The 14,012-nt window shown below is 42.7% G+C and overlaps 1 protein-coding gene across 1 annotated transcript in view; it reads right to left on the bottom strand.

The window, feature by feature from the left end:
• Positions 1 to 11,116, bottom strand: part of LOC128902090 (mitogen-activated protein kinase kinase kinase 1-like) — a 74,389-nt gene extending 63,273 nt beyond the window's left edge. The window contains exon 1 of the mRNA XM_054184444.1: positions 10,550 to 11,116. Within this exon, the coding sequence (XP_054040419.1) occupies positions 10,550 to 10,980 (431 nt within the window). The 5' untranslated portion in view covers positions 10,981 to 11,116. The remainder of the gene's footprint in view (positions 1 to 10,549) is intronic.
• Positions 11,117 to 14,012: the final 2,896 nt, after the last annotated feature.

Below are 14,012 nucleotides of genomic sequence, written 5' to 3'. Positions count from 1 at the left end.
AAATAAGTATACAGTAACCCAACAGATCCTTATCAAAAGTTGCCATGGTAAGAACTAGCTACATTAACCATTTCCCTTATGAGAGCCAGCTTTTTCCCCCTCCCAGTTATGAAAAACATGCCATTTATTTGAAAATGGAAAGGTAGTAACAGTGCTAAACTCATGTTCCCATTTTCTTTTAGGTATCAAAATGCAGATGTTAGCACAATAAGGTTCAGAAATGCAATGAAACAGACATTGGACCCTCAGGAGAGAAAGTGAGATGTTGGTTCTCTGAAGTGAGCTTACGGGGGTGGGGTGGGTGGTTGAAGCAAGTGCTATGCAATATTTTATTTTCTGAAACTGATTGTAAAGAAATCTGAAAGATTGGATAGACTGTTACTGATAAATGCCAAAAACCTTGGCCAATTATAACCACAAAGAAAACATCAACTGCATTTATGCTTGCCCACTAATTTTTTGTGGTTTCAAGGTGGGTTTTTTTGTGGTCTTAAAAATTTCTTCAGGGCAAAATCCATAGGCCTGCTCTGTGCCGCCACCAAATCATAAATTTATTTGTCATCACATTCGCTGCATAAGTGTTCTGAAATCCAGAGACAACTGTGTCTTCTCCCCCAAAGCAGCCCATCCTTCTTAAGGTACCAGCTCCCATAACACAAGCTGTAGTCTCCCCACAGAGGGGAAAAAAGAGCACAGCTGGTCCCAACTAGTATAACTAGTAGAGCTCTCTTGCACAGATGACAACGTTTCACAGATCTGAAAATGCAGCAGTTGTATAAATCAGTCCTCCATCTATTTTTGGCTTTGTTCCAAGGCAGTTTACCTACTTACCAGTTGTGCAAATCAGGGTAGCGTATAGACCTTTTGGCTCCAAGATCAGAGAAACTTCGTGTGCATTTTGTACCAATGATAATGGGAGAAGGTTAATCTGTTCAGTAGTCTTCCCTTACAAGCATTAGTTGAAACAGAGCTGAATTATTTTCCCAATAAGCCAGAACAAGCAAACAGTTTTGGTTTGGGTGTTCCCCCCCCAAAAAAATCTTATGGCTCCTTAAGTATAGCTATTTATAGTTAAAAAGGTCCTAGGCTTATTAACGAAAAAACAAAAAATAAAATCATATTCATACTTTTAACAACTTTCAGTGTTATGTCTTTTGAATCAGGGTTTTAATCATGACAAATTCACCCTTTTTAGATATTTCACAAGTCAGCATGTACCAAAATACTATCAGCAAGGCCTAGGCAGAAGCAACCTAAGAGTGCTAAATATACATAAATGTAAACACATTTATATGTGGAAACTCTGTTAGACCCAGTAGGTCTTGTAGGTTGAAACACATGCTACACTACCAGATCTTCATAGAATCACAGAATGGTTTGGGTTGGAAGGCACCTTAAAGATCATCTAGTTCCAACCCCCCTGCCATGGGCAGGGACACCTCCCACTAGACCAGGCTGCTCAAAGCCAGGTTGGATGGGGCTTTGAACACTTCCAGGGATGGGGCATCCAAGACTTCCCTGGGCAACCTGTACCAGTGTCTCACCACCCTCACAGCAAAGAATTTCTTCCTAATATCTAATCTAAGTCTACCCTCTTTCAGTTTAAAAACCATTACCCCTCGTCCTATCACCACACTCCCTGATAAAGAGTCCCTCCCCATCCTTCCTGTAGGCCCCCTTCAGGTACTGGAAGGCGGCTATAAGGTCTCCCTGGAGCCTTCTCTTCTCCAAGCTGAACAACCCCAACTCTCTCAGCCTGTCCTCATAGCAGAGGTGCTCCAGCCCTCTGATCATCTTTGTGGCCCTCCACTGAACCCATTTCAACAGGTCCATGTCCTTCTTGTGCTGGACTCCAGAGCTGGACACAGTACTCCAGGTGGGGTCTCACCAGGGCAGAGTAGAGGGGCAGAATCACCTCCCTCGACCCACTGGCCACGCTTCTTTTAATGCGTCCCAGCATACGGTTGGCTTTCTGGGCTGCGAGTGCACATGCTGCTTTTTCCCGAGCTCCATAGGCACCTCCTGCCTGAAGCATCACTAATCTTATGAACCCCATACCAGGTTTTTATGTAGCTGAAGGCCCCAAGATGCACAGCACTTACCTAGTCATTGCGAGTACAACAGGCTTCATGCTAGCGTTGCCCTACTGCCAGTAGCTCAATAAAGCTGATGAGCAGAGAAGTTTCAGTTAGAACCCTGCAACAGTCACATATAACTCTAAGGTGGGCGTAGCGGTAATTCAGGTCCTGATTTTCCTTTGAATTGGGATTCGGGTTTTGAATGAAACCCAGTTTCACCTACTCAGTGATAAACCTTACTTTATCTCAGCCTAAGGCACCAATACCACAAATTGGACAGATACACAAGAAGTGAACACTTGCTCAAAAGAATACCAATATAGCCTATAAGGCTCCACTATTGCACAAGGGTTTTACTAGATGCTCACAAGATTAAAACCTGTATTTTTGTTTAGGTCCCAGCTATTTATAATTAGTTAGGTCTCAAATATTTATGCATACATGAGTACTGTTAAAGACATGGGAATGACTTATGCATACAGCTAAGCTGCTGCCTGGAAAAAATATATTTTTTTTTTTTTTTTAAGTTATTTCAGAAAAAGTCAGAGACCCATTATGATGAAGCTCCTATAGAACTTTGTCTATGCAATAGAAGCTGGCAGATTTCCTACTAGTTCCCCTTGCTAGCTCTTCAGCAGTCCACCCTGTGGACTGAAAGGAAGCCAAAAGCCTAAAGTTCTGTCTGCACTCTCCCCTTGCAGTCTTGAATCCCAGGGTCTCCAAGTGGCCTGCCCTGTCACTGGACCTCTACTCCCATTTGCAGTCAATTTTAAAGATATAGGAATGTAATTCATACATAGCTGATTTCAAAATACCAAAGCCATTGTCCTTCCCCACTTGGCTTCGCTAGGCATTCTCATTAGCAGCAGAACTGTAAAATACTGCCACAAACATGCAGCTCGGAGCAGGTCAGAACAAGCAAACAGTAGAGCATATTAATTTTCTACTGAGGTACTAAGGGAAGTTATATGCTTCAGTATATTTACCAGGACCAGATGGTTTACCGTTGTACCTGAACATGATAGAACTTAATCACATGCTTAAAAGACAAAACCGAAGATACAGTAGCACTGTTCCTCTTTACCATATGTACACGTGATTTTCTAAGTGATAACCCCAAAGACATTGCTCTCTGCTAGAGATCTGCATGGCTTAAGGAATTTCATTTCATGTTTTCTTGTACACAAGGCAGGTGGTGGGGAAGCTCCTCCTCCTCCCTCTTCCTGTAAGACCAGCTTAAAACAAATACAGAGAACAATCTACATGCCTTCAAGACCTCTTCCTGACATACCCCTGCTCTTCCTCACAAGAGAAGTATACAAAACATACAGTTGCAACTCGGAGCAAATTCTTGTCAGGGGAAGAAACTAAAACTCTCAGTTATTTTTAGGAAGATGCTTGAAGAAAGCATGAACAAGCCTCTGTAGAGTAGAGGATACCAATGTAGGAGATCCTGGCCCTGACCTTCAAGGTTCAAAGAGAAAGCTAGTTCTGCTTGTTACAGTAACCTAATCAGAAGCCATCAGCCACAAGCGCAGGTCAGGCAGTGAAGAGCATGGCTGCATTTGCTTGGCAGTATGGAAGAACTAGTTTCCACACTTATGACTGAAAACCTAATAAAAACCCAAGTGCCCCTGTGCTTCCTACTGGCTAGGGCATCCAATGTTCCTGCAGAACACAGGAAAACTAATGTATTGAACTGTTAATTACAAATAAAAGGAGAGCTTACAGTTAAAAGACACAACAAATTCATGTCTGTTCTATGTTTACAGAAGAGCTTGTTTTCCAGAACTATATGCAGACATTATTGAAATAACTTTTTAAAAATAAGTTTATGTATATTAATATAGTTTTAAGAGAAACTCCATCCAACCCCACTGTTAAAAAACAGCTGTTCACATTTCCATTTCAAGTTTGAACTTCCTGATAATGCATTTCACACAACTATAGGAACCATCACCTATGTTTTAATTATATAAATAAACCAAAAAATTAATAAGCAATATGGATCCTTAATATGGGAGATCCTTTCCAAATTTTTAAGAACACATTAGCACTGTTTCAGTGAGCTTCCATGCTAATCACAACTGCAATATTTTCTTACATTAAGCAAACAAGTCTTTAGTCATAGGCTAGGCATCTGTAGAGATACTTACTTCAGTGAAAAAAAAACCCAAAAGTTTCAGATGTATTTTATGGGAACGTTTAAAATACCGACTACATATGTGGTGGTAAAATTAAAACTCGCTACAAGAAAAAAAAGTGAAAGTAATAAAAAACATTAAAAAAGTTTAAAAAGTGTAAAATAGTGATAAACTGAGAAAACTGTCACTGACTATACATGAATTTTCAAAGTATGCATTCAGCAACCAGAAATTAGAGTACTGTCATAAATTAAGGCAATTAAAATATTATCTTAACCATGACAACAGACAAATACCTGCCCACTGGAGTGCATTAATCCAACAAGGTCAATAAACTCTACATGAACTGCAAACTGGAGGTCACTGTAAGTTTCACCACATGTTTCAGATATTTGAATTTTGTATGCCTCTTCAGATATAGAACAGGTAAATATTACCTGAAGGTAATGGGGAGACCCTATTATCCACTGAGCTTTGAAGCTTCCCTTTTAAAAAAAATAAAAATAAAGGATTACCAAATTAAACTTCCACAGGCATTTATTGGTAGTAGAATGAGAGATAATACTGGTTTGTTTAAAAAGAAAAACTGTTTCTCAAACTGGTATTATCACAAATTAGATCTTTTTTCTTTCAATACCAAGCCCTTTCAGCATCTGAAAGGAACAATTCTGAAAATAGAAGCATGATGGTCATAAAGAAAAGAATCCTCAGAGTGCAAGACAGTATTTGCCAGAACTAACTAGTGAAGTGAAATGCATATCCATGGGTCCAAACAAGGAGTATTAGTTGCATACCTTTGAGGGTTAACTATCAGCTCACAAGAGGACCTGATCATCATTGCTGACAGCTGAGCAGAGACTTATTTCAGTTTGCTCAAAAGCAAGATGACAGGATGCTCAAGATGAGGATGGAAAAGAGTTCAGAAAACAAGATGTCAGATGTGATCAGATGTCAGGATGGTGTAACTTGCAAAACCCATTTCTACAGCACTCTACTCCTACCTTCCACAGTAACCTAGGGTAAGTTACAAGGAGGTACAGTATCAACAGTAGTGTGTCTTACAATAAACACTGTGAAATCTATTGATGAGAAATACTAGGGAAGAATTGAAATCACCTGATGTAACAGGTATGTTAGTAGCCATTCCACTACAAATTAGAATATTAGGATAAGAGAGATGAGAACAAGCAGTATTATGTAATATTTCGATTAATTATGAGAATAGTTTACACTTCAGGGATACAAAAAAAAAAAATACACTGAGACAGTGTGAAGCAAGGGTAGACTGACTTGAATTCCAGTTTCATCTCATAGCAGAGAAACCAGAATATTCAATGACAAATTTTAATTTTAAAAAAAAAGGAAAAAAACCAAACAAGAACACACACACTTTTTACAAACACCTTCAAATCCTTAGTCATCAGATGCTGAGCGCTATCCAAAAAGTGGATCAAAATTAAGAGGGAGTGATGGCTGTATCAGCTTTTATTAAGACAATTTGAAAAGTATTTCATCAGTTTCCAGACAGAAGGTAAACTACTCCCAATTTCAAATGATTCTTAAGCATTGAGTAAACAGAGCTGCTGGGGTTGGGGTTCTTTTAGGACATTTTTCAGTCAAGATCCACCAAAACCGATCTTCCAAAAAAAAAAAAAAAAGAAAAAAAAAAATCCAAAAAGTCCCAACACACACGCTACTCCAAACCCACAAACCTATCTTATAGGAAAAAATAATCAAGACTATTCACCACCAAGCAGGATTCTCCAGTTCTGCAGGGTGGGGAGACAGGAAATCAGAAGTGTTCTACAGGCAACGCACTCAGTCTCTGGATAAAGATAAAAAGGGAGGGAAGCAACATCCTCCTAGTCACCTAAAGACAAGTAATGAAGCTCTCTTAAAGGCTTTCTATCCTCTTTAACTCAAGCAAGAGAATGAACTTCAGTTCTAGAGTTTTAAGTGAGAGCAGAGCAGATAAAAAGTAAAAAAAGACAACCCTTTGTTCTTGGCAGGTTCTAAAAACTAGCTTTACAAGTTTGTTTAAAGAACAGCTACATGTCAATGTATAATTTCTATTTTATACAAGCTTAAGCCAAGTTTCACCAATACTGAAAGCCAGCAAAAGCCAACAGAAGCATTCCCACAGTCACCCCACCCCAGCTGCTTGTTTCTCCTCCCACCTCATCCTCTTCTACACTGGGATAAACTTTTGCACAACTGCACCATTACCTTTACTCCAACTTCAAACAGTAACAAATGCATTAGCACAGTAAAAAAATCTCATGAAGTTCAAATTCATCATACAGAAGGAAAAACTGTTCTTCAAAAGTATCTTGTACTCTACGTGTTTGAGGTTTGGCTAAGGCACAATTGCACACATCTACACACAGGTATCGCACTGAGCAGTACCTAGACTCCACTGACTGACAGTGAAGACTGAACCTTAAGTATCACTAAATTCAATGAGACAGAAAGCTTCATATTAGTCACAATCTATTTACTTTGCATAGGAACAAAGGAACTGCCATACTAGATCAAACCATTTAAGTAGAACCCTACCGCTCGCAATAACTAACAGTGATAAGAATCAGATATGGTAGAGGGTGACCCTCTTCCAAAACCACTCTCAAGCCACAGAGCGCAGAAGAGGTAGGAGGTGGAATTTCCCTCACAGTAGTATTCAGCTTAAACTGGAAGCAGAAAGTTTGGTAGCTTATTTAAGCAGACAGTGAAAAATATCCAGCATTATGGACTTGGTTAAAAAAAATAATTATATTTTACCTTAGCTATTCTTGCCAAGGTAAATAAGCTACATTTTTTACCTTAGCTACATTCTGAGAACATGAACTGAGAACATTATCATTTCAGTAAAAAAAAAAAAAAAAAACAAACCAGTAAAAAACCTGTGCTTTCACTGTACTTGTTCTCCCTCTGTTCCTACTCCACTGCCCAGTCCAGTGCTCTGTTAATACATTCATGCCCTCCTTTGAAAGTCAAAGGTGCTACAAATTGATAAGCAGAGATAAAAATTGACAAGCTTTTAATAGTACACTTGTACATACAGTCAAAACTTCAGTTTCACAGTGCGTCTTTGTTATCTCTAGCAGGCATCAATACAAACAGCAACTGCAGAAAATACAGCATAAGTACCTACAAAGGTTGTCTTGCAGCTGAACTGACAAGTCCACCATAGCTAGCATATGCATTTTCAAAATTTAAACACTTAATTTTCACCCAAGTCACACAGTACATGTTTACTGTATCCAGAGGAGACTAATCACAGCATTTCCTGCTTTTCATTTTTATAAAAACAGGGTTACGGCAATAAAACTAATCCTGTACTCAGGGATGTAATAAGTCATATACACCAATTTCAGACACAAATAAACATCACTTAAATGGTTTGAACATTTTAAGAGAACATTGTTAAAGTCACAGAGAAGGAGGTGCATTTTGCCTACATGGATTTGCCCCAAATTGGAAGTTATAACTCAAGTTACAAGAAACCATACTACAGTTATCACTGAACTCACTGTTAGAATTTTTTCTATAAACCAAATCAATATACCATCAGTATATTGACATGGGATAAAGCACTTTAGACCTTTTATCTTGAAGCTGCATTTCCTAGTAAAATGACTCTCTCCTCCTCTTACAGCGATATAAAAAGATAACTTATAACAGTCACAGCTTTTATTGAAAAATATTTGTTCTACTGCACTGACAAGCAGAAAGGTTGAGAGATTAAAGAAAAAAGGTATTATTTACATTTAAGACTTCACACAGTAGAGTCAGTTTTCCCTCTCAGCTTCATTCTGAGGCTCATGCAGGTCTTCCAGCATAGACAGAAAATTTATTTAAAAAGAAAGTGACTGTAATACCAGAGACTGATAGGAGGACTTCAGAGCAAGCACAGTATCTTTTAACAAACAGTATATCTTACAGGAAAGTACAACTACTGTATTTAAAAACAGAATAGAAAACCTCCACGTAATATATTATTTTGATTATGCCCTTCAGTTTGCCTCTTAAGTGTCTGGGCAACAGCTGCATGCACAAATTTAACGTGCAATACACTAACTGCTACTCACATACAAATTAACTTGCTCTAGCTGAAGGAGGGAGATTAATATTACAATAAGGGCAGAGAGATGTTTTAAATTCTTGATATGGTCTGACAGAACAGTACTTTGTCTAACATTATTACTGGTAACGTGACATACAGAATTACTAAGATACTATACGTGAGCATTTATAGGATATTTCTGAAGAAAAAGTCACTATTAATGCTGCCATGTATTTAAATTTATTGTGAAGACAGTTGAAAAGTAGACTATCTCAATAAAATACTTAAGAGAAAAGCACTTGGCATTTAGCATTTTCTGTGATTTGCTAACATTCCTGAGAGCATTTGGGGAGAAAGGGAAAGAGGTTTTAACTCACGCATGCACTCAAAACACTGACTTGTCCAAACGTAGGTACTTAAAACTATCCATGTGAAAGGAAAAAAGTCCACAGCTGCTGTGGGACTGACTAGCAAGGATGGACTCAATGTTTCAGCATCAGTGCAACATATATTGACCTTCCTGAACCTCTAATATCAAGCCTAACTCCCACTTATTATCAGCAGGAGACTCTGAGTTGTTTTAAACATATTCCAACACTGATTCTTCGTTTTCCTTGAAAGCCGTGGAACTGGATACAACTGTATTATGAGATACAGTACATTATAAATTCCCGACTCATGACTCTTAGCGCCATCTTTGTCTCAAAAAAAGCTCAAGATACTTGCCAAAATTCATACATGATTTTTTCCTCTCCTGAAACACTTAAGATTCCCCACTAATCCTTCTTTAAGTAGAGATTTCTTATACGTTAGGACCACACCATATCGAGTATTTATGTTTAAAAGCCTTCCTTCCCTTCCCCTCCCCTCCCTTCCTAAGAATCAAAGAAATCAGTTCTGCAATATCACGATGCTGCAATTTAGAATTAGACTTCAGATAAGTTGTTTTTTTTTTAAAGAAAAAAGTTTAAATTACTCAATTTTGTGCAGTAATCTGCTAGAAAAGCGCAGAAAGTTGAATTACGGTTTGAGGAACCCATAACAATTTATTGTCATTTAGACAATTATTCTATCACCAGACGACCCCTCCCCACCCGGGAAGGGGAATCGGGGAAAAAACAAGGAAACCTGAGGAGGGTTGAAATATAAACAGCTTTAATAGAATAAGACTAGATAATTAACATTAATAACACTAAAGAACCAATATTGATCCCAATATTGATCCCAATACCAAGATAAAATATACAAGGATTATACTCAGCCAATCATATCAGTAGGAAGCTGTGCACTCCCAGCAGTGGACAGCAAATGTCGGACACTGTAAGCACTACAGCTTCAGGAGGAAGGGAAGGCCTCAGGGGTCCGACGCTGGGGCAAGAAGTTCTCAGGATCACAGCCACCAAGGAAAAGAGAGAACTCCTCAGCAAACTTTGTAATTTATGTTGAATGTGACATTCATGGTATGAAATAATCCTTTTGGCCATCTTGGGTCAAGGGTCTTGCTCCTCCTCATCCCTGCACCTGGCAAGGCTCAAAAACACTGAGACCTTGAAACCGACATAGCCTAGCTGGCTATAAAGTAAATATTTTCACAAATTCAGACACTAGAGTCTTCTAACAGCGCAGTTTTCCAAAGCATTAGAAGAGAAATTAGTCCTGCGTCGCTTAAACCAGGACAAGCAGTCAGATACTCGGTGGGTATCAGAAGCACAGCTACCGCTTGAACCACGCCGCACTCTCGCGCCCTGCTCCGGCGCCAAGCCGACAGAGCTGCAAGAAGAGTTAACGGGCTCCACTCGCACTGAGGTCCAGAGGCTGACAATCCGACCCCGGTCCCGGCCGCCACCACCACCACAAACTCAAACTCCAAAGGCTTTTGGGACTCCAGCAGAAGTTAAACACAGAAGCACCCACCCACACAGCTCGGCTCCCGCGCCGCTAATCACCCATGGCGCAGGGACGCGACGCGCTGCCCCGCCCCTCCGGTGCCGGCTGCTGGGCCCCGCACAGCCCCACACTGCCTGACAGCTGCAGGCGACCCCCCCTCCCTCAAGCACGCACCAGGTGCCTCCGCGCCCCAAGGGAAGGCGGCGGACAAGGGTTGCCCACCACGCCCCAGCCCTACACTTGGCGGGCGGCTCCCACCGCCCCCGCATCCGCCCCCGGCCAGACGGCGGCCGGACGCCCGCGGGGGAACGGGAACAAGACGCCCGAGCCCTCCTCGCGGGAACAGCCCTGCCGCCTCCACTACCGCCCCCCCTCACCTCTCCGGAGGGCACGGCTCCATCCTCCGCTCCGCGACGGGGTCGGTCCCTGCCGACAGCGGCTCCAGGAACTCAGCACAGCAGCTGGGTGAGGCAGCCGGGCTGGCGGGGCTGGAGTGCGGCCCGGGCAGGTAGTGGAGCAGCAGCGTCTCGGGAAGCTCCGGCGAAGAGGAGGACGAGGAAGCGGCGAGGAAGAGGGGCGCCTCAGGCAGTCGATCCAGCTCCACGCTCCGCACTTTACGCGGCTGCTTCCGTCTCCAGTCAGAGCGCTGCTCCCGGCTTTCGCCGCCCGCCTCCCGCAGGAGCCCCCCACCGCTCCCAGCGACACTTCCCGCGCCGCCCTTCAGGCTCCTGGCGGCGGCGGCAGCCGCCTCCGTGCTGCTGACCGAGGATAATCCCGACAACGAAGTGCGACTCCTTACCGCCGCCATTTTCTCTAGCGGGTCACATAGAGCCCTAAGGCTTAGGGGAAGCTAGTACTCCAACACACTACGGAAACGGCGTAAGGAGGGAGGTGGGAGTCGGGCGCGGATTGGCAGCAGCAGGCGGCGCGGGGCGGTCGCCTGTAGGTGCAGCGGCCCGTGGTGGCACCCCACCCCCACACAGGTGCTGGCGTCGCGCTTGCTCATCAGGGGCGGGGCAAGGTTTGGCTGTGTGCGGACGGACGGGGTCGGGCCGCGTCTGGGAGCTGGCGGAGGTGTTGGATGAGGAGGGTGTCCCCGTTCCCACGTGGTCCTTTTCATGCGCAGGAGAGCCGTGGGTGCTCGGGCAGCCTCAAGGCGTGGGGCTGTGATGTGGGTCAGCTGCCGCCCTGTGAGGAGCCGGTGCTGCGGGGCAGCGCGGGGAAGCCCTTCCTGAAATTCGGGCCGGCTCCTGGTGGAGCCGGGCCTCAGCTCACAACACCCTGTCTGTGTGCTCCCTCTCCCTAGCGCTTCCAAAACTTTCCCAGGCAATGTCCTCCCCAGGAGCCAGGCAAGAGGTGAGGAAGAAGCAAAATGCCTGCGGTGCCTTTCTGTGCTGCAGTGAGCCACCTTGAAATCGCTGCTGTGCCCAAGCTTACCTGCTCATTTGTCTCTGGGATTAGTATGAAATTCAATGCACATCCTTGCTTGCAGCCTTCAAGTGTCCTTCTCTGAGTTGCCCTCATTTGGCAGGTGCTGCTTCACCTGTCCTCTGATACTTTTCCATGTCTGTAACTACTTAGAAGTGTTAATGTCTCATCAGAGTACACTCGTTTCCATGTGTTCATATGTACACTGTCATGGTTTCAGTTGGGATAGAGTTAACTTTCTTACTAGCAGCTGGTATGGTGCTGTGTCTTGGATTTGGAATGGGAAATAGTGTTGATAGTGCACTGGTGGTTTTGGTTGTTGCTAAGCAGTCATGGCCTTTTCTGCTCCTCACACTGCCCCACCAGTGAGTAGGCTGGGAGTGCACAAGAAGTTGGGAGGGGATACAACTGGGACAGCTGACCCCAACTGACCAAAGGAATATTCCATGCCATATGATGTCATGCTCAGTATATAAAGCTTGGGGGAAGAAGAAGGAAGGTGGGGGCATTTGGAGTTATGCCATTTGTCTTCCCAAGTAACCATCATATGTGATGGAGCCCTGCTTTCCTGGAGATGGCTGAACATCTGCCTGCTGATGGGAAGCAGTGAATGAATTCCTTGTTTTGCTTTGTTTGCATGCACTGCTTTTGCTCTACTTATTAAACTGTCTTAATGTCAACCCACGATTTTTTCCTCACTCTTACTCTTTCGATTCTCTCCCCCATCCCAACTGGGGCAAGTGAGTGAGCAGCTGTGTGGTCCTAGTTGCCAGCTGGGGTTAAACCACAACATACACACGTCTAGTTTAAATTATAGCCTGCCACATATACCTACCGCTGCAGCTGTTTCCCAAGAGACTGGGAGAGAGAAGAAAGGCAGGAGACATCACGTGACCAGAACCTTGGGGAGGTCCAAGTAAAATTTACTCTTGGTCTAGATTTCCACTTGACCACATTTGGGTGGGTTTGCTTTCAACCTCCAAGCTGTGGAGAAGGGACTTAGAATTTGCAAGAACAGAAGGGCATACATTGTTGTCAGAGAGGTGCTGTTTTGCTGCCGTTAAACAAGTCTACGTATTTGAATGCTGATTTAATCTGAGACAATGAAAGAATAACTGAATGTTGCTATGCATACCAGGTTGTTTTCAGGTTGATGTGGTTCTGGATACAGTAGAAGTCACGCAGTTCAAAGCATTTTTCTTTAGCTGAATATCTTAAGATTATTTCTCAGAATTTGATGTGTGTCCCCCAAGCGTAGCATTAACTGAGCATCTTGACAGTGATTTTTAGTATGGTTACTTTGCTGGGATCACTGCTTTCATCTGAAGTGCTAGTTGAATGAGAAGTACCTCCTAACAGAAGCAGATTCTTTCTTTTCTGTTATGGTTTGAGGAACCCATAACAATTTATTGTCATTTAGACAATTATTCTATCACCAGACGACCCCTCCCCACCCGGGAAGGGGAATCGGGGAAAAAACAAGGAAACCTGAGGAGGGTTGAAATATAAACAGCTTTAATAGAATAAGACTAGATAATTAACATTAATAACACTAAAGAACCAATATTGATCCCAATACCAAGATAAAATATACAAGGATTATACTCAGCCAATCATATCAGTAGGAAGCTGTGCACTCCCAGCAGTGGACAGCAAATGTCGGACACTGTAAGCGCTACAGCTTCAGGAGGAAGGGAAGGCCTCAGGGGTCCGACGCTGGGGCAAGAAGTTCTCAGGATCACAGCCACCAAGGAAAAGAGAGAACTCCTCAGCAAACTTTGTAATTTATGTTGAATGTGACATTCATGGTATGAAATAATCCTTTTGGCCATCTTGGGTCAAGGGTCTTGCTCCTCCTCATCCCCGCACCTGGCAAGGCTCAAAAACACTGAGACCTTGAAACCGACATAGCCTAGCTGGCTATAAAGTAAATATTTTCACAAATTCAGACACCAGAGTCTTCTAAAGGTGCAGTTTTCCCAAGAAGAGACTACTGAAAAGTAAAATTACTGAAAGAGAAATTAGTCCTGTGTCACTCAACCCATGTCTTACATACATGATCATATGCTAACCTAAATGTAGAGTTTTTGCTGAAGGATGTGACGAGCAGATTAGAAGAGTTCTTTTCCTCTAGACTTGCAAGAGCAAAAGCTCAAGGAGACTGATTCAAATGGTTCTCGATATAATTGCAGAATAGTATCAATATGCACACGGCCTCAAGGTCACACTAAGTGAATCACTTAAATGGTCTGTTAAAATGCCATGTTCTAACTACCCTTATGAAGGTTTTTCAGTGAAGGATGCTGTGAGAAAGTCAGTTGTGTTCATTATCATCTTGTGAATAGCGTACCTTTGGAATGAGCAGGTCATCTAAATATCCTCTTGTGATGTACATTTAAAGAAAAATTAATT

The sequence above is a fragment of the Rissa tridactyla genome, chromosome W (assembly GCF_028500815.1).
Source record: "Rissa tridactyla isolate bRisTri1 chromosome W, bRisTri1.patW.cur.20221130, whole genome shotgun sequence".
Taxonomy (NCBI): domain Eukaryota; kingdom Metazoa; phylum Chordata; class Aves; order Charadriiformes; family Laridae; genus Rissa; species Rissa tridactyla.
This window is presented reverse-complemented; position numbering and strand designations above follow the sequence as displayed.